This window comes from Carica papaya, chromosome 6 (genome assembly GCF_054855325.1).
Source record: "Carica papaya isolate Zhongbai chromosome 6, ASM5485532v1, whole genome shotgun sequence".
NCBI classification, from domain to species: Eukaryota; Viridiplantae; Streptophyta; class Magnoliopsida; order Brassicales; family Caricaceae; genus Carica; species Carica papaya.
In genome coordinates this window covers 34,568,907-34,593,942 of record NC_142314.1, presented here as the reverse complement: position 1 = coordinate 34,593,942, position 25,036 = coordinate 34,568,907, and the positions used below count along the sequence as shown (strand labels likewise).

Below are 25,036 nucleotides of genomic sequence, written 5' to 3'. Positions count from 1 at the left end.
TTCAGTGAGGTATTTTAAACTATATTATATTTTATTATTAATTTTTTACATTCATTTATAATCGTTGTTATGCATATAATCAATAAAAATATTCAATTTATGCTTCTTGCATATAGTTGCGTATACTAGTAAATAAGGTAGCATAAAATATTCATCATACTTGTTGTTTACTTATATAAGATATTTTTTTGTGTTTGCAGGAAGTTTGAATATTGAAACATGAATTCTGTCAATAACGAGTCTAGCTCTACAAATACGAAATTTGTTCAAAATGAAAAGGTTGATGTAGCTCTCGATTTAGACAACACTAAGAAGATAACAATATTGATTGTTGAAGATGATCCTGTGATTCGCAAGGTGCATGAATTAACTCTTCGCAAGGCAGGTCTAAAACCCTCCGTAGCTAAGAACGGAGAAGAAGCTGTTAATCTTTTTCTTTCAGGGGCTTCATTTGATCTTGTTTTAATGGATAACAACATGCCTATCATGAATGGACCTATGGTATTTTTTTATTTTTATTTTTAATAATTTAATATATTATATGTGATTTATCATACTTTATGGATATATCTATCTATATTGAATAAGCATCACACTCCTTATATTGATACTATTTAGTAAAATCGAATTTGATTAGCAATGAATTTTTTGTGTTTATATAATTTAATTACTTGAATTTAATTTAAAACAAATGTCTGAATAAGTTATTATTGGTGCGTTAAGCTTATGCAATTAAAAGGTAATAGAAAAATATAAAAATTTATATTTTGTTGTTTTACTTTTTTAACAAAAAGAAGTAATTAGAACAATAATTATTTAAATATATTTAGGTATTATGTTTTATATCAAGACGATATTGGCATATATATAATCATTTTCTATAGAACCTAGGTTTAATAAATACTATTCTTAAGGTATATTTGATATGTCTTTTTATTTCACAGGCAACAATGAAGTTGCGAGCAATGGGAGTGAGTACCATGATTGTTGGCTTAACTTCTAATGATAGTGAAGAAGAGAAACAAGCTTTTATGGAAGCAGGACTTGATGATTTCTATGCAAAGCCGTTAACTTCAGCTAAGGTTGCCAATTTACTCGAGAAACTCAAGAAGAACTAATCATTTTTTATTAGTGGTTCGTGACATCAATTGAGATATGAAATAAATTATAAGTCTGCATAACTAAATAAACATATTGTTTGCTTTAAATAAAATTTTCTTTTATGTTATATATATTTAAAAGTTTATAGATATATGAACTTATAGAGTTGAATAATCTATATAAATAAAGTTGTTGCTTGAATAAATATTTACTTTATTACATGGGTGGAAAGCTTCTTTTAATTATTATATTATGTGTATGCTTTTATTTGTGTGATTAACAAATAACATTTTTGTTATATCGTTTATTTATGGTTTACATCTAGACATAATGAATATCATCTTAAAGAAAAAAAAAAGATTAATTAAAACTTGTGTAAATATATAGTATGAATTATCTTATTCATATTTAACATAAAATTTATAAAAAAAATTATTTTAATAAATTTTTTAAAATAGAACTAAATATTACTTTACGGTTAAATATTTTAAAACATATCATAATAAAATGTATAAAATTACTTACCTACCCCTTTAAAATTCAAAATAGCATACATTTAGTATTTTTTTTTCGGCACTTATTATATCGAACTATCAATTATGTTCTTTTTTTCTAATGGAGATGAATCTCGATTAAGTACAATAACATAATATTAAAAAAACATATTAATTAATCAATACAATTGCTTAATATAATCTTATGCAATGAAACAATAACTTATATATTTATATCTAAAGGAGATTCTTGAATTTTCTTTATTTTTCTTTGTTAAGATGAGTGTGCTTCTATTTACGAATGAGAAAAGAAAAAAATTATGTTAATTGTGTTGATTAATGGGATTAAAATGGATTTAGTTTATGTTAATTAACTAAATCTAAGTCAACTTAAGTTTAGTTTAAAAGGAAAAAAAAAATATTCAAAAATTACTTAGTTGTATATATAATATATATTTTAATTTTAATTAGAAATATCTAATATTTATTTTTAAGTTAGTGTTTATGTAATATATTCTGTAATTTAAGATTGTACATAATGTGTATCTTAATTTTAATTAAAAATTAATGTAATATATTTTTAAATTCAATGTATATATAAATTATATATTTATATGCATATATCCAAGATTGACTTTTTATATTTAAAAATTGATTAAAATTTTGCGAAATTTGTCACCAAATCCATTGGTTGTCCTTTTTTATTTGAACAAATTATTGTATTAATTTTTGAAGTATGATGTTTATTACAGTTTGGTCCCTAATTTTTTTAATTATAATTTAATATATAATGTTTTATATTTATTTTTTAATAAAAAGTTAAAATTATTATATCGTATTTAAATATTCTAAAAAATAAATAAAAATAATTTATTTTAAAAGTATATTTTGCATTTATTTTTTAATAAAAAATTAAAATGGGTTAGATAATATTTAATTTTTAAAAAAATAAATCCAAAAAATATAGGCTATTTAATTAAATTAATAAAAATATTATATCTTTTTTTATTATTAATTTAATTAATTGGTTAAATATATTTTAAATATTTTAATAAAAAAATTGAATATTTAAAATAAATAAAGAATATCTGAATTAAATTGCAAGGAAAAAAATGTTAAAGTGAAAAAAGTTAAACAACTAAATTGATTATTTATTTATTTATTAGTTCAAAACCAATCGGATGTCATGTCTACTCTATCTCAGATATGATATACATACATATATATATATATATATACGTACACATTTTCAGATACCTGGATATGATATTTAATTGTTTTATTATGCATATATATGTATATATATAAGAGGGTAATTTACCAAATATCTTAAAATCAAACTCCGTCTCTTATCCGCTCGAAGATGTCACTCCTGTTCTCTCCCCGCAGTTCATTTCCCTCCAAATCCCTCCTCCTCCCCTACAAAAATGCTCCCGTTTCACCGTTGCACTGTGCGATTTCAGCTCCGGAGAAGAGACCGAGGAGAAGAAAGAAGCAGCAGATGAAGCATAAAGAGCAGGAGGAAAAGCATAGAGACAAAGCAGATGCTTTTTCCTCTAGTGGCCTCGTCGTCGTCTCAGCGCTGGAGAAGGGGCTTCGCTTTACCTTCATGGAGGAGCTGATGGACCGCGCCAGGAACCGCGACTCTATCGGCGTCTCTGATGTCATTTACGACATGATCGCCGCCGGGCTCAGCCCTGGTCCGCGCGCCTTCCACGGTCTGGTCGTTGCGCACGTGCTTAATGGCGACGAAGAAGGAGCGGTACTCTCCATGAACTTTCAGTTCCTCTCTAGATTTCTTTTTAGAATCTAGATATTGTTTTCGTTCATAATCTCTGCTGGTAATATGTTTCTTTACTTGAATGTTTTGTTTGAATTTCGCAACTATTGTCAAACTATTGTCGTTTTACTCGACTTGGCTGTCGTCACGGAGAAGAATCGCTTTCATAAAAATGCAGATGCAATCACTGAGAAAGGAGTTGAGTGCAGGGCTACGCCCTCTCCATGAAACACTGGTTGCGCTGATTCGCTTGTTTGGTTCTAGAGGTCATGCTACGAGAGGCCTAGAAATCCTTGCATCAATGGAGAAGTTAAATTATGATATTCGCAGATCTTGGCTGATTCTTGTTGGTATAATGTCTACCTAATTCCGTGATTTAAGCTGCATGTATGGTAGTTTCGATCTTAGTTTACAGTTACAGCTATGGTTGATGTTATGAATTTGAAAATTTTGGCTAAAGATGGTCAAGTTCTTGTGACCAGAGGAGCTTGTTAGGAGCAACCATTTACAAGATGCTAACAAGGTGTTCTTGAAGGGTGCCAAAGGCGGGCTTAGAGCCACTGATGAACTCTATGATCTTATGATTGAGGAAGACTGTAAAGCAGGTGATCATTCTAATGCCTTAGAAATTGCATATGAAATGGAAGCAGCTGGACGACCAGCAACAACGTTTCATTTCAATTGCCTACTTAGTGTTCAGGTTAGTTTTCTAAATGTAATGACAGTGCTGCACCTCATCACTTGCACATGCGTCATTGACTATATTTTATAAAAAAAACTTCAATTTTTAATATTGAATTAAACTGATTTAATCTGTTTTTCTTAATCTAGGCAACATGTGGAATTCCCGAGGTAGCTTTTGCAACCTTTGAGAACATGGAATATGGAGAAGGTTTGAATTTTTCTTCTTTGTTTCATCAACTCTGCGAGTTGCTGAACTTCTTTTATCTTTTATAGGAATGGAGTTGCTTAAGTGCTCATCCACCAGATGACTTTCAACATAACGCTCATAGTAAAGAAACTTAAACTAAAAGTGCTTTACTGTCAAATAAGTGGTTTAGTCTAATTATCTGCTAGATATTCCATTCCCGTGATTATGAAAGCTTATATGCACTAATTTCTGAACTTGGCTTCATTATATCTTCATTGTATTAACCATGATAGAAAGTTAACAAAATTTCGAGAATTATCATTTAACAAATTAAATGATTATGATTTTGGTCATTTTGAAAGGAGTTCTAATTGTTTTGTTTTCTTTTTTGAGTTGTATGGTTGAAGGTTTCTCATGCTTATAACTTGTCTTCACATGGCAGATTATATGAAACCTGATACAGAGACATATAACTGGGTAATCCAAGCATATACAAGAGCTGAATCTTATGATAGGTGGGGTTTTTAGCACGTAGAAATGAACTCAGTCATGCACATTATTTAGCAGGTTAAAGTGTGATGATGTTTCTTTTTTGAATATATAGATAATATTCTTGTTAAACTCTTTATATGACCCTATTCATTTTTCGAGGAGTTGCATTGATGAATTTAATCAGGTTATCACAGTTAGGCTGTCTGAAGAGTGTTTGTTGAAGAAGAATCATCAATAAACAAAATAATCCAGATGCTTTCTTTTTTCTTGCATACAAATATTTCATTCATTTTTATGTGAAAGCCACCTGGGTGTCAGTGGTCATGTTTGAAATCAATCTCATTGATTAGCACTGTTTGTGAGAAAGAATGACTTGCTTTGACTATTTGTTACTGTTGATCATTTCCTTCAGAAACCTGAATAATGACATAAAAGCTCAGATCGCTAACAAAATGAAGTAATTCATGCAAATTGAAGGATGCAACTAAGTCTAGAAGTCTAAGAGTATCTTTTTGAAGGCAAATCTAGTTATCTGTTAATATGAGGTCAATTTATATATGACCAAGGTGGTAGTCCAATTGGTATAGTTTCCATTCTTCCATAAGGAGGTCATAGATTTGGACCAACATGCAATAGTAATTTGTGTTTCTAGTTGCCTCGGAGAGGACACATTTATGCTTGCATCTTGGTGGGACTATAGTGACAGGCTCCTTGGGGGCTTTGTGTAGTAACTATGACTAAAACTAGATATTTTAAGGTGCGTGAAAACTCCTATCATAAATATCATCCAAAGAAGATTCTCTATATTGGTAGCGTTTCTGCACAAGTTGTCTTAGTGGGTGTATAAGTATATTAATGTTTATATCATGTAAAGGTCCATAACGTTTTTGTTAAATGGTCTAATATTACGAAGATGCCCTTTTGAGAATTTTAAGTTATTCATTATAAAATAATTTATTGTTGCCATTAATCCAAATGCTTAGCTGATAGGAAAGTCTGACCTATTATACATGATATATAAATACACTTCATCATGCACAAGTTGGCTATTCTGGAAGTGGGGATGAAGCATAGGCCTTTCGTGCATTGAATTGACCTTCAAGTAACAGAAATAGAACGAGTTTTGGGATTCAGAAACTAGCTATCTTTTTTGATAACATATTAAATAATAGACTATAATAGATAACCAGAATACTTAACAAATATACAAAGTAAAAGACTCAAAAACTAAGATCTCAAGCTCATAATGGGGTGAGAGCTAGGATTTGAACACTAGATCTCTAACTCTAGGCCATGTGAAATACTTGAGTATAGGCAATTGTTACGAGAGTTTAAGCTGATTTCGAAGAGCATAATATATTTTTTATACATCAAAATTGGTAATTGGCATTTTAGGTTTTTATAAGTAAGAAATTTTCTTGTGCATTTGGAAGTGTGATAAAAGATTATAGAGCTCTTCTCGTTCTATGAGCTCTAGTTTGGGAGGAATCTAAAGATGACCAGTTGGAATGACATTTAGAGAGTTAGTTGTATATTATGTGGTAAAAGATCAGATGAACCTTTACAGTGAACAGAGAATGGGAAAAGAAGAAATTTTTGTCTATTATTCTATGAACCTTTATATATATCTGCACATACACTAGTGAACTGTATGTAGATTGAACTGTATATGGTTACAGAATTATTAAAGAATTAAAAAGAGAATAATTACACCTTAATGAGAGAGATATTAATGTTACAACAAGGAAATCGAGGATTGTGGAGTTTTGAGATAAAAGTAAGACGATATATTAAAGAGATGCCAAGGGGGCGAACCTGTGTATAAAAGGAATTTATAGGTCGGTAAGAATATCAACAATATAACCCAGATCATCAAAAGAGACAAGGTTATGATCAAGAACAATGGGACCAAAAAAAGTGCAACCATTTGTCCTTGATAGAAATAATGTTAGTTTCTCTATTTTAAAAAATTCTGTAGTTTCTTTCCTTCCAAATGATCCAGAGGATAGTAAGAGGAATGAATTTATGCCATATGTTAAGGAAATTGATGCCTTCCCATGCAAGTAACTCCTCTTTTACAGAGCCAGCGATAACTCAGAAAAAGCCAACCAGCTTGTAAATCATAGACCATAGATTATAGGAGACAGGGTACCAGAGGAGAAGATGGTTACAAGATTCATCATTCTACTTACACATAACGCACCAATTAGCCAGAAACAAACCCCTTTTCCTGAGGTTATCAAGAGTAAGAATGACATTCATAGCAACTTCACAAGCAAAGACAGAAATCTTGGGTGGGGCGAGGGAAGGAAGTAGGAGTAACATTGTTGTCTGCCAAAAAGCTATACAGGGACTAAACAGAGAAGGAACCCTTCTTGGAAAGATTTCAGTTTAATTTATCATGTTCAGACTCAATTTTTGCAGAAGCCAAGAGACAAAGCAGGTTTTCATATTCCACCACTTCCCAGTCATTAATTCCTAACAACATCTACAACCCATGTCAGAGAAGTAGAGGAATCGTAGGCTTTTTCAATGAGCATAGATTTCGATCTAGCGATGGCAAAAATATTGGGAAATAGGAATTGAAAACACGTTTGGCCAAGCCAAGTGTCCTGCCAGAACTGAATCTTATCGTCTTTGCCAATCATCCATTTGGAGTTATTAAGCACAAGACTTCTTGCATTCTAAATGCTCTTCCAAAGACTAGAACCGTATGTGCTCTTATCCACCAAGGTGCAATTATGAGGATCACCGACAAACCACTTACTAACAATGATTTTCTTCCACAGCCTGTTATCCTCATTCCAAAACCTCCAAATCCATTTGCCATGTAAAGCATTATTTAGACTAATAATGGATTTAAACCCAAGGCCACCGATTTTAACCGGTTTTTTCAACTCATCCCAATTGACCGAGTGAAATGTTTTGTTCAAATTATCATCCCCCAAAAAAAGCGACATTGGATGGATTTAAGACGTTTGGCCATCTTTTTGGGGATGGTGAGTACCGAGAGGTAGTAGTTAGGTAGGTTGGATAAAGTGCTTTTGATTAGAGTCATCCTACCACTTTTAGATAAATATTTATTTTTCCAACGAGCTAACCTACTTTGGACAGTTTCAATAACCGACTCCCAAGAGATGCAATCCTTGTGTTTGACACCAAGAGGTACACCCAAATATTTAATGGGGAGGCGGGCAGCTTTGCATCCAAGAACACTAGCAAGAGATCCGTCAGAGATTGAATTTTCTCCCAACATAATTAATTTTGAGTCCAGAAACCGTCTAGAAACATAGTAGAATGCATCTAAGGTGCAAAATATTGCTTGTACTATCATGACAAAAAAATAGAGTATCATTAGTAAAGAACAAGTGAGAAAATTCCATTTGATAACTTCTGTTTCCCACCAAAACACCCTTAAATAGTCCTAAGGAACGAGATTGTAAAACAAGTTTATTAAGGGCTTCCATAGCAATGATGAATAGTAAATGAGAGAGGGGATCCCCTTACCTTAAGCCTCTAGTGACCTTGAAGAATTTTGAAGGGCCACCGTTAATCATAACAGCAAAAGAAGTGGATGTGATACACACCTTGATCCAACTTCTCCATTTGATACCGAAACCTAATCTTTCCAACACATAATCAATGAACTCCCAAGAGACATGATCAAATGCCTTTTTCATGTTAAGCTTATAGAGAATGCCGTTTTTCTTATTTCTAATGACATCGTCAACCACTTCATTGGTCATAAGAATAACGTCCGTAATTTGACTTCCATAAACAAAAGCTTGTTGATTTTCCCCAATGACCGAGCTGACAACCTTAGCCAATATGTTAGGCAGCACTTTAGAGAGGAGTTTATAAATACATCCAACCAAACTGATAGGACAAAAATCCTTAATATTAAAAGCATTGTAAAACGAGGATTGTGGAGTTATTAACAAATATTGTGGAATTGTGATAGCTAACACTTTCTTTCAAGATGGTGCATAGATAGGTCTCATACTCATCTTGCAAAGAACCATGGGATTGTTTACCACCAAGACCTTTGGTGAAAGCGTCAAGAAGTTGATCTATAGAAGTCACGTAGCTGATGTTTAGACTACCATTCATTGACTGGTGGTGGATGCGTCTACCCAATATCTATGAGAGTGAATTTAAATCATGAAATGTGCTTTTCTGTGTGTTTTTATTAGGAAATTGTATTACGTGTATTTTTGTTAGGAGGTTGTGTTATTGTTGGTGTACAGTACAAGTATCATTTACTTAATGAAATATATGGATTTCTATAGAAAAAAAAGACTATCATTATTTATTTTTTCCTTGATAAAAATGACTATCAATTTCAACATACTTAATCTTTCATGCTGATCATGGGCTACTGATTTCTACTAGAAAAAATGACTATCATTGTTTCTGTTAGATTATTTTTTTCTAACATCCTCAATTTTTGTAATAACTTTTGCACAAAATAGTTTTACACACCTTTTGCTGTTGCTTTGTATTTCGCGTCTGCACTAGACCTTATAACCATGTACCATTTTTTACTTCTCCAAGCAACCAAGTTACCACCTAAAAAATACAATAGCTTGATGTAGACATTTTGTCATTAGGAGATCCAATCCAATCTACATTAACGAATCATTCTACTTTGAGGTGACCATACTTAGAAAAAAAGTAGGCTAAGAGTAGACTTTAGTTGTATGAGAATTCGATCAATTGCCTCCAAGTATGGTTCTTGAGGTTCATGCATGTCATGACTCACCACACTTGCAACATACACAATATCCAGTTTGATGTGGGATAGGTAGATCAATCTCCCAACTCACTTACCATCATCATCTTGCAACGTGTGGTTGGATCTGATGGGAGAGCCAACCAGTCTACAACTAAATATGCCTACTTTTTCACGAAGATCTAGAATATATTTGCAGTGGGAGATGAAAACTCCATTTTACGACTTGACACCCTAAGAAACTGAAGTTCGGCCAAATGTTTGATCTCAAATGCTTGAGGTAGAGACCCCTTCTGTTTTGCCATTTCTTCTGTATCATCTCATCTCATAGCGGTACTCAACTTGGCAAATTGTGCTCCCAGAGATTGCTTTAGTCTGTAGAGTGTTTTCTACTCTCAATCTCCTTGATATAAATCCTGGGGAATCTCTATATAGACATTTTACTCCAAATCTTCATGCAGAAAAATATTTTTAGCATTAAGCTGCTGCAAGTCCTAGTCATAATTAGTTGCAAATGATGAGAAGATTCTTGTTGTATTTATTTTTGCGACTTGAGGAAACGTCTCTTGGTATTCAACACTGTACATTTGGGTAAACCCTTTGCCACTAACTGATGCCAACAGTTCCATCACCTTTTGGCTTATAATAAAAACTCATCTACAATCTACTGGTTTCTAAGGGCGGATTAACATGTTTCCCGTGTTTCCTTTTATCACCAAAGCGCTGATCTTATCATCCATAGCTACTTTCCATAAATTGGGACTCGTCAGAGCTTATTGCCAACCCTATGGAATAGGGACAAAGGACAATGATGATTAAAGGGCTCTATAAGAGGACCAAGATCATCAGGTGTTGGAATATGGGACAAGGGAACTAGGAACATTCAACTCACTAGATGTTTCTTTAGGAATGGATGAATATATAATTTTGTAGAATTAAAAAAAGAATATCTACATTTTAATAAAGAGATATTGATGAAACAGGAAAAATGAGGATCCTAGAGCTATGACAAATATTACGGAATTATGATAGTTAGTAAGGTTCCTCACATGATATCAATTTTGGTACTTCATTTAATTCTTTTCGCTCTAACTGGTTGAAGCATAGTTTGTAAGTTGTTTTAAATTTATGGTGTTCCCTGTACATGTCCCTTCCATTGCCCTTGAGATTTTGACATGAATTGCAGGGTTCAAGATGTTGCTGAATTACTTGGCATGATGGTTGAAGATCACAAACGTTTGCAACCTAATGTGAAAACCTATGCGTAAGTAAAATCCTTGCCCCCTTTTATTCAAGTCTTTATGAAAACCATGCAAATTTGTGATAATTTCTATCATTTTGTGGTACATCTTCCAAAAAGAAAAGGATGTGGTATAACATATTTACAAAAACTTGTAGTAATTTGGCTTTTGTTCCATGTGAGAAATTTGAAACTAAATTAATTTAGGAGCTTTCTTCTGAATGAACAGTGAGGAATGATTGAAGGAGTAGTAATTTTGTTTATATGTTTGCTTCTGTTAGCTGATACAGACAATATGTAGGATTTTATTCCTTTCATTCTTAGGCTTTTGCATAGCAAACCAACTTAAGTTGTTGCTAAAATGCAGGAAAACTTGAGATAAAAGTCTTTGAGTAAGTCTTATGGTGTTAAGAAGGATTCCTTGCCTTTCTTTCTGTGGCATGCTAAATTTTCCTTCTTTGCCAACTCTCAATCTGTTGATAGTTGTAGCAAGGTCAGAGTCAGATTCATATGTGTGGGGCTTTTGTTGTGAATTTTATCTTTTACTGGAGGCCCTGCTCAGATGACTGGTAATAGATGCAGTTCTCGGGTTCAAAGTTAGTTCTTACTTGATCTGGGTGGATGAAAGCTCAGCTGTGTGGTTTCATTTTATGAGGAACTATACGCAAAGGTTGGTTTGTTTCACTTTGCTTGCTTCATTTGGGAAAGGATTTCCTGGGTTTCAGTACAAAAGTTATAGGCATAATGCATATAAAAACTAGGCTTGCTTTTCTTTTTTTATTTTTTTGCTTTAATGTCTTAGGATATTTAATTTAATTGGTAATTACCATAACAATATCTACTTAAATAGATCTTTACAGCTTATTTTCTTTTCTATGATAAACAACATAATAGTTACATTTTCAGGCTGCTAGTTGAATGCTTCACCAAGTATTGTGTTGTACGCGAAGCCATTCGGCATTTTCGTGCTCTAATAAAATTTGAGGGGGGAACCAGCATTTTGCACAATGAAGGAAAGTTTGGGGATCCACTTTCTTTATATCTTCGAGCTTTATGTCGAGAAGGTATGGTTGTACATCTACTTGAACACTTGGATGTACATTCTTAAATATATCTTGATTTTTTCCTTGTGCACAATACATAAGCTAAAATTAGTTATAAGCATGAATGTTCTTATGGAATCTCATTTGTCCAATTCATTTGTCTATTTTGAATGTGATGTTTGTTAGATTTTTTTTATTTGTGCAACTTGTAAACAATTTTGTTAACTAATTATCTAGAAGCTAAGTTATAGAAATGACTCAATTTACTATTCATTTTGGTTAGAGAATAATATGATAGAGTATACCCATATAGGCTTTTGAAGAAAGCTGTAGATTTCTATTTCATAGTTTTTTTTTAATTTTTTTTTTTATTTCATAGTTTCTTATTATATTCATTTCAAAGATCCAATTATGATCATAAGTTCTATGGATGCAAGTGCAACCACATTAAGTAATGCTGATAAATCCAAGGTCTTTCTGTCATTAAGGTTGTGAGAAAGGTGAAAGCTTTGAGAAAATTGAGAATCTTGGCATGTTATGAAGAAAGATATAGGATTACAATGACATATAGAGAACCAAAAAAGGCATGAGAATAGTTTACAAAGAGGAGAGATCTTCTAACCAATGGTCCTCCTGTAATACAAAATGAGATCCATCCGGGCCATTCCCCCACCCTTAAAAAAAGCAACGACCTTAATGATACTATGTTGAATAGTTTGGTTGATTGACCAATCAGTTAAAAAGTTTAAACTTATAAGAAAATGAATAACTTTCATTGTCCTGGAAGCGCTTAACAAGCTCATCGAGCTGGCCAGAAGCAGAGGGGTACTGAATGGTATTGCGGTGGGTAACAATGGTAATCAGACGGAACTAACTCACCTTTTCTTCACTGATGATGCTTTCCTATTCTGTCAGCCTAATGTTAGCAATTTACTTTCTATGAGATGTATTCTTCTTTGCTTTCAAGCCGTATCCGGGCTCAAAATCAATATGGACAAATCTGAGTTAATTGAGATTGGAAATGCTCCTTCTATTCCGCTGGCTGGGGTTCTAGGCTGCAAAACTTCAACTTTACTGATAAAATATCTAGGTACTCCTCTAGGGGCTAAACATAAAGATGGTGGCTGTTGGGACTGAATTATTGATATGTTCCAGAAAAGATTGGCTAATTAGAAGTATAAATATTTGTCCAAAAGTGGGAGATTAAATCTTATAAAAAGCTCCTTGTCCAACCTTCCCATTTATTACCTCTCGGTACTTACCATCCCTAAGAAAATTGCCAAAAAATTGGAGTCCGTCCAGTCTTGATTCCTATTGGGGGGAGACGAGTCTAAAAGGAAACTTCATTTAGTCAGCTGGGACGAAATAAAGAAGCCAGTGACAAATGGTGGTCTGGACTTACGTTCCCTAGTTGCTCTTACCAAGGCACTTCACGGTAAATGGATTTGACGCTTCCGGAATGAAGATGATTGCCTTTGGAAGAAAATTATCATCTGTAAATGGTTTGGTAATAATGTTTATGATCATTCCCTTCTGGCTAACAATGTTTTTGACCAGAGTTTATGGAAAGGTATCATGCTTAATTATCATGAGGTCCTTAAACACTCAAACTGGGTGGTTGGCAAAGGTAATAAGGCTCGTTTTTGGCTTGATGTCTGGTTGGGTCCTGTTAGTTTCCAACGCCGCTTCCCACAGATTTTCGTAATTGCAAGAAATAAGAACCTACTTGTTTCCGAAGCTTTTGGCGTTAATGATCTGCACGTATGGAATGTTGTTGTTAACAGAAACCTTCAAGATTGGGAAATCGAAGAGTTTGAAAACATCCTGCACCTACTGTCTAGTTTTTCACTCAATAACGTCGATGACAAACTCACTTGGAACCTTTGCGAGAATGGTTTGTTCTTGGTCAGAACCCTCTACAACTCTCTTGTAAACCATCCTGCTGGTTCGACTGAATTCGCCAGCAAAATTCTCTGGAAATCTAAAGCCCCCCTAGAGTTGCTTTTTTCACTTGGGAAGTGACTAAGGGTCGGATCCTTACTTTTGACAATCTAATGAAAAGAGGGTGGAGCCTTGCCAACAGATGCCCCATGTGCAAACAGAACATAAAAACTTGCCACCATCTTCTACTATACTGCTCTGTCACCCAGATTCTCTGGTCGATTGTCTTTAATCTCCTCAGTATTCATTGGGTCACTGCAGGATCTGTTAAGAGTGAACTTCTTGCCTGGGAAGGGATCAGATTGAAAAACCGGCATCTCAAATTACCCCCTTGACTGTCGTCTTTGTTATTTGGAAGGAGAGGAACAATAGAATTTTTTATGGAATTGAAACTGATTTTGTTACTATCAAAGATAAATGGCTGCACTATTTTGGATCAAATATTCTTGGTCATAATCTTGATAGCTTAGATTATTTTGGATCTATTGTGGATATTCTTATAGGTCTGTAAATTCTTCTTTATACATGGGTGACGTCATCTTGAAGTCTTTCTCAATACGATTCTTCTATACTTTTATTTCAGAAAAAAAAGAAAATGAATAACTTTATTATTTATGTTCTAATAAACTAAAATTTTTGAGTTATTAAGATGAATTGGACTCTCCAATTCTGTACCAAAAAAAGATGATTTTTCTACATTTTATCATGTTTCTTTCTCATATTGATAGCTGCAAACTGTAGTTTCTTTCTTAGTTGCTGTCTTACAGTTTTCTGGATAACTAAATTTTGATATACTGATAAGGGCATAATATGTTGAATATGCTGGGTTCTCGATGTACATATTGGCTTTTGCTTTCCAGAATGTAAGTTAATGCTTATAAACTGGTGAAAAATCATGTTTGAGCCAGGGCGAATTGTCGAGTTGCTAGAAGCTTTAGAAGCAATGGCCAAAGATAACCAAACTATTCCCCCAAGGGCAACGATTTTGAGCAGAAAATATCGGACATTGGTTAGCTCGTGGATTGAACCTTTACAAGAAGAAGCTGAGCTTGGATATGAGATTGATTACATTGCTAGGTTTGTTTGTTAACTAAAACACTTTATTGGATTCAATGACTTTCAAATTCATTGACATGCAGTTAGCTGAAGATTATTCTTTATTCTTTTTGATAGATAGATTGTTCTTTTTTTGTTTTTTTTAGCTAATAAAAGAAGTAGATTGTTCATGATTCTTATCCAAAAGAAAAGAAAAAATACGAAACATGGGTCCTCATCTATTTGTAGATTGTTCTTTGTTTTTATTCCATGAGTTTTATCTTTTGAGGTGTGCTTTGATCTTATTACTAAGAAATTCAAGCTGGGGTTGGTGTTAATTGGTAGCTCAAGCATGATAGTAGAATTAGAATTAAGAATTGACAAGAAATTGAATGAGAAAAGGGACATATTAAGGCTAATATGTGAAGTAGAAATGAAAATCGACTAGAAATTGAAGGGGAAATAAAACATATAGAGGGTAAGTGCAATGGGAGACTTGAAGTGCTACTGTAGGTTGTTGTCTGTACGGTGCTCCTAAGGTCCTGAAAGAAGAGTCAAAATAACCTGGAAATAAAAAAGAAATGAAATGAATATATTCAGTTGTAGAGGGTCCTTGAATTGATCTTTTTGTTGGTCAAAGGGTTTAAAGTTTTTGTTTTAGTGAAACAAAGGAAGACTGAATTTTTTATGCATGCTAAAATGACTACAAGCTACTTGACTTCTTAATAAAAAGTAACAAGCTGCACAAAATAGCTATTTTTTTTCCCAAGGTTTTGAATGAAAAACGAAAAGCTCTTTTGATGAAGATTGTGAATTAAAATAACTTAGTTAAACTTTAAAAGTTATGTTCTGAAATTTTTAACTAAAATGACCAATCAATTATCTTTTTTTGTCATTTCTCACCAATCTTTTAGCTTTAACTTTTAAATACTAATAGTTGACAACTTATTAGAGTCTAAAACCCAAAAAAAAGTTTATCCTAGCATTAGCTTAAAACAGTATGAGCATAATTCGAGGTAAAAAAGCTTAAAGCATAAAAAATTGCCAATCTGAACACCCTTTGACATATTTTGGTTCTTAAACTCCATTTATGTGACACTTGCGTTTAGAAAGCAGCAAGTTTTTGGAACATAAACGATCATAGTCTGCTATGGAATAAGAGAATGGATGTACTTCTAGCTGAAGATTCCAAAGTAATTCTGGGAAGGTTATATATTGCTTATAAATAGTGCTCAACTGGGTGCTAAATTTTTATTTGGCATTATTACCTTCTATAAGTGAGTTTAGTTGTATATTTATTCAGCATCAATTTTCCTCTTTGTTATTATTCAGTAGATATATTATGGTTGTCAATATATTTTACATTTGAACTTCATGTTTTTCCTGTTTGAAATGCTTGATGTTTTGCAGTTCTTGAATGTAAGAGAGACTTATTTTATTCTATTTTATTTTCACCTTGGTATTCTATTAGGAACAGTCTAATGTTTTGCTAATTATAAGGCCTTGACAATCTTGACTTAAATTAGGTACATTGCAGAGGGTGGGCTTACTGGTGAACGCAAAAGATGGGTTCCTCGGCGAGGAAAAACACCTCTAGATCCTGATGCTTCTGGTTTCATATATTCCAATCCTATTGAAACCTCATTTAAACAAAGGTGTCTTGAAAATTGGAAGATGCACCATCGGAAGGTTTTGAAGACCTTACAGAATGAAGGACTCATAGCTTTGGGGGATGTATCTGAATCTGACTACGTGAGAGTGGTGGAGAGGCTAAAGAAAATAATCAAGGGTCCAGAACAAAATGTTCTGAAGCCCAAGGCAGCTAGCAAGATGATTGTATCCGAGTTGAAGGAAGAACTCGAAGCACAAGGTTTGCCCACTGATGGAACAAGAAATGTTCTTTACCAGCGCGTGCAAAAAGCAAGGAGAATAAACCGATCTCGTGGTCGGCCTCTTTGGGTTCCTCCTGTCGAGGAGGAAGAAGAAGAGGTTAGTCTTTCATTAGCAAATATCTCCAATTTGCTAAGAACATTCTTTTGGGTCTAATTCCATATCCGTGCAGTAGTGCTATATTTATCTATAAGTTTGCTTTTTTTGGGGTGCATAATGGAATTTGATTTCCAAAACTAAATAATTGCTTCATCTAAAAACTAGGATAATCAAACCAAAATTTAAAAGAGTATGCAATCTATGTTAGTAAAGACAACATGATTTTCTTCTCCATCAAACAAAAGATTATATAGCATTGAATTGCATTCAAATCCTTTTGTGAAATGACTAGAAGCATGAGAAATCTCATTTGTTCTTTCATCAAATAAACCCATGTTATCTTTTTATAATTATCAATAAAGGTAACAAATCAGCTAGAACTAGACAATAAGACATTTTAGGTAGGGCCTCGTATATCTGAATGAGTGGTCACGAAAGGAATATGACTTATTATTTTTTGAGATAATTTTTTTTTTGAGATAAATGACTTATTATTGGTTAAGGATATGAATGTCTTGTGTGTTTTACGATTCATAAGCATAATAGAATAACAAATCTGAATTACAATCCTTAGACAAATTGGGATATAACCTCTTCAAGGCTGAAATGATGGGTGTCCCAATCCCCTTTGCTATACGATCATTTGTTTGTCGGCAGGCCTGACCTATCCTAACAAGGTTGGCTTTTCTTGGTAGAAAATAGTGTTGATGCCATCCTCTACTGACATAGAAACTATCTCACAGTCTAACATAGCTAATCATTCTTCCTGTGTTAAAATCTTGAAGGACAAATAGGAATGAAAAAAATGCAATTCAATTGTTGAGGTCTTTTGTTGGAGAACTAATGCATAAAAGACTAATTGGAAAATTAGGAATATGGTGGAGCGAAGAGAAATTAATAGAGGAAGTACAATTAACAGAGCCTGGTCCAGATATAGGAAATAAAGACTCGTTTCACCTGGATATGGAGAATAGTGATCGAACTATTGGAAGAGCCTATCATATGATCAAATGCTCTAGGATCGATATTCTGTGGCTCACCATGGGTTTTAGAATCAGCAAGAAAAGCAATAACTGAATTAGCAAAATTGGTGGAAGCAACTGGAGTTGATGGTGATTCATCCAAGATAAAGAACACCTTAGGGTACCTCTTGAAGACCCCAATATTAGCTGTCACGGGTGTTCCCATAGCTTCAGAATGATTCTATTGTGGTCTTGTTGAACCCATTCTTTTACTCCACACCCTCTAATTGATCAGCTATATAGCTTTCAACAATTGTCTTTGGTATGTATCAACTTCCCACAATAGTCATATCTTAGATGAATCCTTATCAGGAAGTCTTTAGTCATTTCTTTTTAGTTGCTTATGAAAGGTATTGGCAACTAAACCTGCTCTGTCCATCAAGATTGAATAATGGCATTTCTTCAACTTTCCTCTTGCTGAACAGAAGAATAAGTTTGTCTCAAAGAAGATAAAGGGTCTTTACCAGTTATCGAAACCTATATTTGATCATATTCTATGTTCGAACCAAATAAAAAATTATATATATGCTCCGCTACCAATTTTCAGGGCTTGCCACGAACCACTTGATTCAGTAAATTATTGAGAGATTGTCATCTCTCCTTGTTTTACCCCTTGCACTTTATTTCACAATTCACAAATCTCTTCGTTATTGTCTTCCTGAGAGTAGGGCTGAGATACTACATCCCAAATCTTATTTGTATTCGATAACCCTCAAGCAATTTGAGGTTGCATACAGTGGATGAGCCATGGTATTACAAGGGAGTTTCCAGATCTCCATTGATTGTTGGTTAAACAGTGGTTGTCAGTTTCTGCTTATCCGATGTCAGGACCTGGAAAGATTAGGGATCTAATTTCTATTATTTTGTTTGTTTTTTCTGTTAGTCATAGAAGAATATCCAGTACGAGGCAAATGGAATGCTAGCTGTCACCGTACCTAATTTCTATTATTTTGTTTGTTTTTTCTGTTAGTCATAAAAGAATACCTAGTTTGTTATTTTTTGTTTTATTCTCTCTAGTACTGCTATATATAGTAATCAGACTTGTAGAAGAATTGTAAATAAAATATCTACGTAAGATCATCTTTTCCTCTCTAACATTATTCTTCTTCTACCTTCTCAGCTCTCCTCTTTCTCCTACCTCTTCTTTCTCTGCTGCTCCCTATTATCACCACCATTCAGCCCTAAAATCCACAAAAACTAAATCAAAACCTGCTTCCTAGCTGCTGTTAAACAATCAGGTTCCTGACACCCATTACAAGAGAGCTTGAATGAGCAACAAATAAGACCTTGACCATGCAAGATAATTACTTCCATCTAGCTTCAGAAGCCTGATTCACAATTAGGGATTCTCACTTATTATCCCACCATGCTTTAGGCAGCCAGTTGGTTTAAATCAGCCATGTTTTACTTCTTGCTAGTTCCCTAATTAGCAATAAGTGCAGAATCAGTGAGATCCACAAGTAGAGATGATCTAGAATTGCAATATAAACCTACTGCAGAGTGATAAAGAGTAGCACTCCGTTGGTACTAGCTCTAATGCTATGATTCCAGTAAAAAGACAAGGAGAAAGGGCCAGCTTCATGGCGTCGGATTTTCCATTATTGGACGATGTTGATCTACGAGCTAAACGAGAGGGTCACCTTCATGGGGTCCCTTTGGGCAAAAGCTCACAGTCACTTCCCGAACATGAGCATCTTAGAGCTCTATCATAGTTGGAATGCTATTTTACATATAGAATAGTGGAGTGTTTTTTGGTTTACTTTTTTTTTGGTTTTTCTTATTTTGGTTTTATTACGAAGAGGATGTCTTATTCTTCATTCTTGTAGTCTTTTATTTTTCTCTCTTCCATAATAGAGCTTCTTCTTTTATTAAAAAAAAAATCACTGGTAAAAAATTATTCCTCAAATCAATGTCAAGAGTTATCTACCATTATATCATTTGTATGTGGTCAAATCGTTTCAAAGATATTGTCAGAAGAAATTATTCATATTATCATCCTCCTATGGTTATATGATTTTAATTGTAGATTGATGAGGAGCTGGATGAGCTAATTTCTCGAATCAAGCTGGAGGAAGGAAACACAGAGTTCTGGAAACGTCGGTTTCTTGGAGAAGGTTTGAATCATGATCAGGCTAACCCCGAGGACATGGTTGAGTCAGAACCTCCAGAGGAACTGGATGATGTAGATACTGTAGAAGATGTTGCTAAGGAGGTCGAAGATGATGAGGCTGATGAGGAAGAGGAAATAGAACAAACTGAGAGCCAAGAAGACGGAGACAGGGTCAAGGACAAAGAAGTTGAAGCTAAGAAGCCTCTTCAAATGATTGGTGTCCAGTTGTTGAAAGATTCTGATGAAGTTACATCAAAGAAAAGAAGAAAGAAGCTTTCGCGAATATCTGTAGAGGTGAGAAAAATTGTTATGGTTCTATATTTTTCTTTGCATTTATCTTATAAAGGGTCTTCCCATAAAAATCATTTTTCTATCATTTCCCTGCAGTTTCTGTTCTGAATTGGTTCATTTTGATTTTTAAACATGCAAAACGCTAGGTTTTTGTGTTGATGAGAAAAAGATTGAAATACTGCAATGATACATGATCCTTGAATCGCTTGATTTTGACAAGAGAAATAGTACATTACGTGTATCCAATGTAATTTACTCATTAGACAAAATGCTAAATATTCACTATTAATGCATTTTGGAATGGGTATTATTGGAAGATGCCAAGACACTTTACAGGTTCTAAAAATTGCATCCGTCATTATACGTTGGCGATAGTTATATTTCTTGATTAGGTTAAGATTCAAGTCCTCATCCCTGTATCCTTGTCCTTAAAGAAAAAACCATTTCAAAGCTAGACATGGTAATTGTCATAGCTTTTTTCTCGTTGGATTTTGAATACTTTGTTAACCCTTTTCTTTTTAGTTTGGACTTTCTATCTTAAAGTGTCTACTAAAGGAGACACAACACTAGTAACTAAAAGACAGCGTATGATGGAAGTATTTTATAACTGGTGTGTGCTTCTATTGCACCTTATTCAGTATTTTCTTTTAGGATATATTTGGATGGAGGAGAATGAGAATAGGGCAAAGGAAAAGAAAATGGTTCTGTTTTTGCTTGTTTTGGAGTTCATAATTTGGAGAGAAAGGAAATGAGAGTTGAATGTCAATCTTCCATTTCCTTCCGATGTATAGCGTTCCTAGTTCGCCCAGTTTGGGGCAAATAAAAAGAAAATAAAATAAAATAAAAACTCTATCATTACTACTTGCCCTTAATATTTACTAAAATATATAAGGGAGCAAGCCTGTATTCTGACACCCCCTTGTGATATCCAGAGTGTCCTAGAATTGCCTTCAGGTTCTGAGACCATTCATGGGTACCTAAACTGCTTTGGAATATTTACTTTACCAAACCCATTGACATGCCAACTTATAATCTTCATGATGGACTAACCTTACTCCTATTCTTTTTGCTTTAGGGGGATTGAGTTGCATCTTGTATTTAGACTTCTCTTCTTTTTCTTTCCGTTTATAATTTTTTGGTATGTTTTCTCTTTTTGGAGGATAGCTTGTCCTCTATGTTATATTTTCCCATTTCTTCTTCTACTATATAAAAAAATTAATTAAATATGAGAGAAAGAGAGAAATGGTAAAAAAAATTATAAAAACAAGTATTTTCTTTTCTTTTTCACTCAACAAATGAAGAACCTTGAGTTATTTCTCATCAATTTCTTTCTCCACCATTTTGAGTATCCAAAAAAGAAAAAGGGAAGTGCCATCTTTTCCTCTTCTCCCTATCCTTTCTCTTCTCTTCCCTTGCAACTCCCAAACAAAGCAGAGCACAACCTTTTACAGCTGGTGCTGCATGACATAGGCACTAAGGTTTGAGGAGATTTCTTTTTTATTTCTTTTATTTGTGACTGCAGGACGACGACGACGATGATTGGTTTCCTGAGGATATATTTGAAGCACTCAAGGAGATGAGAGAAAGAAAAGTGTTTGATGTATCTGACATGTATACAATAGCTGATGCTTGGGGTTGGACATGGGAGAGAGAGCTGAAGAAAAAACCTCCTAGAAAATGGTCACAAGAATGGGAAGTTGAGTTGGCAATTCAAGTACTACTGAAGGCATGTTTCTGTGTTTTACCAACTACATGTCTACATCCCTCACCAATAATGATGGAATTATCTTCTTGTTCTTGTGGTCTTTTCAGTTTTTTCCAGTTTGATGATCTATTGGGATTTTCCTCAGTTATTTTTATTCTTTTTCTCTGGTATAAAATCAACATTGGTGTTACCCTATATTTAAATGTGTATATATATGTATATTATGTTTTTTAAAAGAAATTTTGTAATGTTCTTCCATAAGCTTTATGTTTCTTACAACTGTGACTTTAATGCAAATCTAGCAGAAAATATAGTGCGAAAAGATTGTTCATTTTCCTTTCACCATTTGTCATGTTTCACACAAAACTATTGAATCAATTGTGTGCTCTTATAGACTATATTAAGCATTGAATAATCTTTCAGGTAATAGAATTGGGTGGAACACCGACCATTGGGGATTGTGCAATGATATTGCGAGCAGCAATAAGAGCTCCTATGCCTTCATCTTTCTTGAAGATCTTGCAGACCTCGCATAGTCTTGGTTATGTCTTTGGGAGGTAACTTTATGTCTGTTGATTTGACAAAGTAATTGGTTAGCCTTCATATCCTTTTATATACTAAATTGCTTTTATTGGATCTTGTTTAAGTAGTGTCATCCTCCAACTTGCCACTTAAGCATGTGTCTTTTAGAGGAAAATAAAATGTTATCCTCTTTTTCTCCCTAGCCAAGCAAAATATCTGTGGGACCTTTTTTGGGTAGAAAAAGAATATATATTAGAAGGAAAGATACGGATAATGAGGATATGATACCTCTGGGAGAAAACAAAACAAACAAAAAAGAGAGATGCTAGCTGCTTAATGGAAATAATAGCCAGTTAGTCTCCGTACAAATTGATGAAGAAACATCCTTAAATTTCGTTGCCCAAAAGGAAGCCAGAAAGCAAACTTTATCCCAGAGCAAAAAAAGGAGACTTGTGGTTCCTAAAGATTCTAGCATTCTGTTTGAGCCAAAGCAAACTTAAAGTGGTGCCTTTCATAGAAGCTTGTGATAAAACGAATTCTGCTTAGCAGGATTAAGAATCAGAAAATTCATATAGAACTTACAGGAATAAGCACCTCGTGAATACAAAGATCAGACTCTACAGTTAAGATGAATTCAAAGAACCATGTACTCGAAAATCTGAATAAGACTGAGCATATCAATGGCTTCTGGAAAATTAAGAATTCTGAAAAATAAAAAGTTCCAAGAAATAGAACTCTTGTCACAAACCAAAGTAAAGGAAATTGGATAGAAATGATTCCTGGATATTGCTGTTCAGATATTTAACTAACTGCATTATGCTTTTTTAAAATATTGCCTTTGGATCTCTACTACTAAATCAAATATCCCTGCATTTGCATGCACATTTGTGCTTTATACTTGTGAATTCATACTCTGAGCTCCAGTTTGAAGAAAAAAAAGATGAACTTCATTAAAGAGGACCAAGGGGGTGCCACGTACATACAAAAGAAATAAACAAAAGGCTGTTTTTACAGGCTAGTCAAGAAGTCTATGATGCCCCCTAAATCTTCAGCCAAGCTGAATAGGTGACCTTCAAACGGAACAAATGTTTGGGACCAAACTTTCTGGATTCTATCAAAAGAATAACATACAGGAAGACTTTTCTATATCTTTCACCAAGTGGCTAGAGGGATTAGAAAAATAAGTTTCTTCCTTCTCTTATTCTATTATATCTTGCCATGTCCACAACTTACCTGCGACAAAACTAAAATCATAGACTCATTCCTATCTTCACCAAGGCTCACCCACCTGGTCGGTTCCATAGTTTCCAAACTCCAGCTAACCAATCTTTAACCGGCTTGAGTTTGAGGAGGGATGTTAGAATATCGTACTTATTTTATTAATTGTATTATATCAATCAGCTTTATTGTTAGAATATTGTATTTATGGTATTGATTGTATTTTATGTATTAGATTTATTCCCTCTTACACTTGGGCCTTAATTTAGCATATTAAAAATCATATAATGAGCTTTATAATTAGTTAGTTATCTTATTCAAATAGGACTCTTGTGTATAAATAGCCTACATGATTCATGAATAGATATACAACAAGAATGCAATTCTTTCTTCATATTTTCTGACTCTCTCTAAACCAGGAAAGTTGCAGAGTTTGTTCTGATATCTGGGACAGTCCTAATTAATGTTCTCATTCTTGGGTCTGCATTATTTACCATAAGCAAATCTTGAATGCTCTATGGGGACTTCTAATCACCCTGATGCAAGTTATATCCTCTACTCATTTTTTTTCTTTATGGCAGTCCCCTTTATGATGAGATAGTATCATTGTGCCTTGACCTCGGAGAGCTGGATGCAGCTATTGCAATTGTTGCAGACATGGAGACTACTGGAATTGCAGTCCCAGATCAAACCTTGGACAAGGTCATTTCTGCTAGGCAGGTCATCAACCCTGCAACAGATGATACATCATCACAGCTGTAGGTAAGCTATATATATATATATATATGTTTAAAAAGCTGTAGGTTAGCCCTTTCCTTAGATATAGAATTGTTCTAGAACTAAGAGCAGCATTTTTGTTTTAGGCTCAGCTGCACACTAAGAATTTTTAATGCTTCAAAATCAGAGCAATATCATTGTTTGTTATATCGAGTATAACATGTACGTAATAATCAATCTGACATTAGATAGTGATTCCATTATCTTCATACCTTGTGTTTTTGCCTCATCTCATTAGGTTTGAAGATTGGTAATAGTTTATGGATGAGCTAGGTAGTAGTAGCAGTTCATTTTTTTTTCTTTTCTTTTCTTTTCTTCGTCTTCTTCTTCTTCTTCTTCATCAGAATAATAGTGTTACAAGCCCTTGAGCTTCTACAAATGAATTATGATCATGACCAAATCAAGTGGGAGGTTCTTATGGCCGTAGATTTTGTTTGAAAATACAGATTAGTGGACATAGGTGTTAATTTTGAACTTTTTAAAACCGTGAAATGTTTAATTTGAATAATAATTTTATTGGAAAATTTGTTATTATAATTTTAAAATGTTAGTTTATATGTTTACAGATGTTTTCTGTTCATGTAGTAGTTATATACTTGTTAAACAATGAAAACATTAAAAAAAAAAATTATAAAAAAGCACCGAAAATAACATTTTAAAATTTTCTACGTCA

The 25,036-nt window shown here is 33.7% G+C and overlaps 1 protein-coding gene and 1 pseudogene across 5 annotated transcripts; both read left to right on the top strand.

The window, feature by feature from the left end:
• The first annotated feature begins 219 nt into the window (after positions 1-219).
• On the top strand, positions 220-1,118 carry LOC110814869 (two-component response regulator 24 pseudogene; annotated as a pseudogene).
• Positions 1,119-2,916: 1,798 nt separating this feature from the next.
• On the top strand, positions 2,917-24,572 carry PTAC3 (plastid transcriptionally active 3). 5 transcript variants are annotated; one of them, XM_088221717.1, is made up of 13 exons: positions 2,917-3,357; positions 3,554-3,725; positions 3,858-4,075; positions 4,207-4,267; positions 4,689-4,761; positions 10,657-10,734; positions 11,617-11,774; positions 14,603-14,771; positions 16,256-16,718; positions 19,767-20,144; positions 21,664-21,867; positions 22,270-22,403; positions 24,168-24,572. In XM_088221717.1, the coding sequence occupies exons 1-13, from the start codon at positions 2,959-2,961 to the stop codon at positions 24,346-24,348; spliced, it is 2,688 nt and encodes an 895-aa protein (XP_088077843.1). In that variant the 5' UTR covers positions 2,917-2,958; the 3' UTR covers positions 24,349-24,572. The 5 variants fall into 5 exon arrangements, with proteins under 5 accessions (XP_088077843.1, XP_088077844.1, XP_088077846.1 ...); XM_088221718.1 differs by lacking the exon at positions 3,554-3,725 and having other exon boundaries at positions 3,911-4,075; XM_088221720.1 differs by lacking the exon at positions 2,917-3,357 and having other exon boundaries at positions 3,584-3,762.
• Positions 24,573-25,036: the final 464 nt, after the last annotated feature.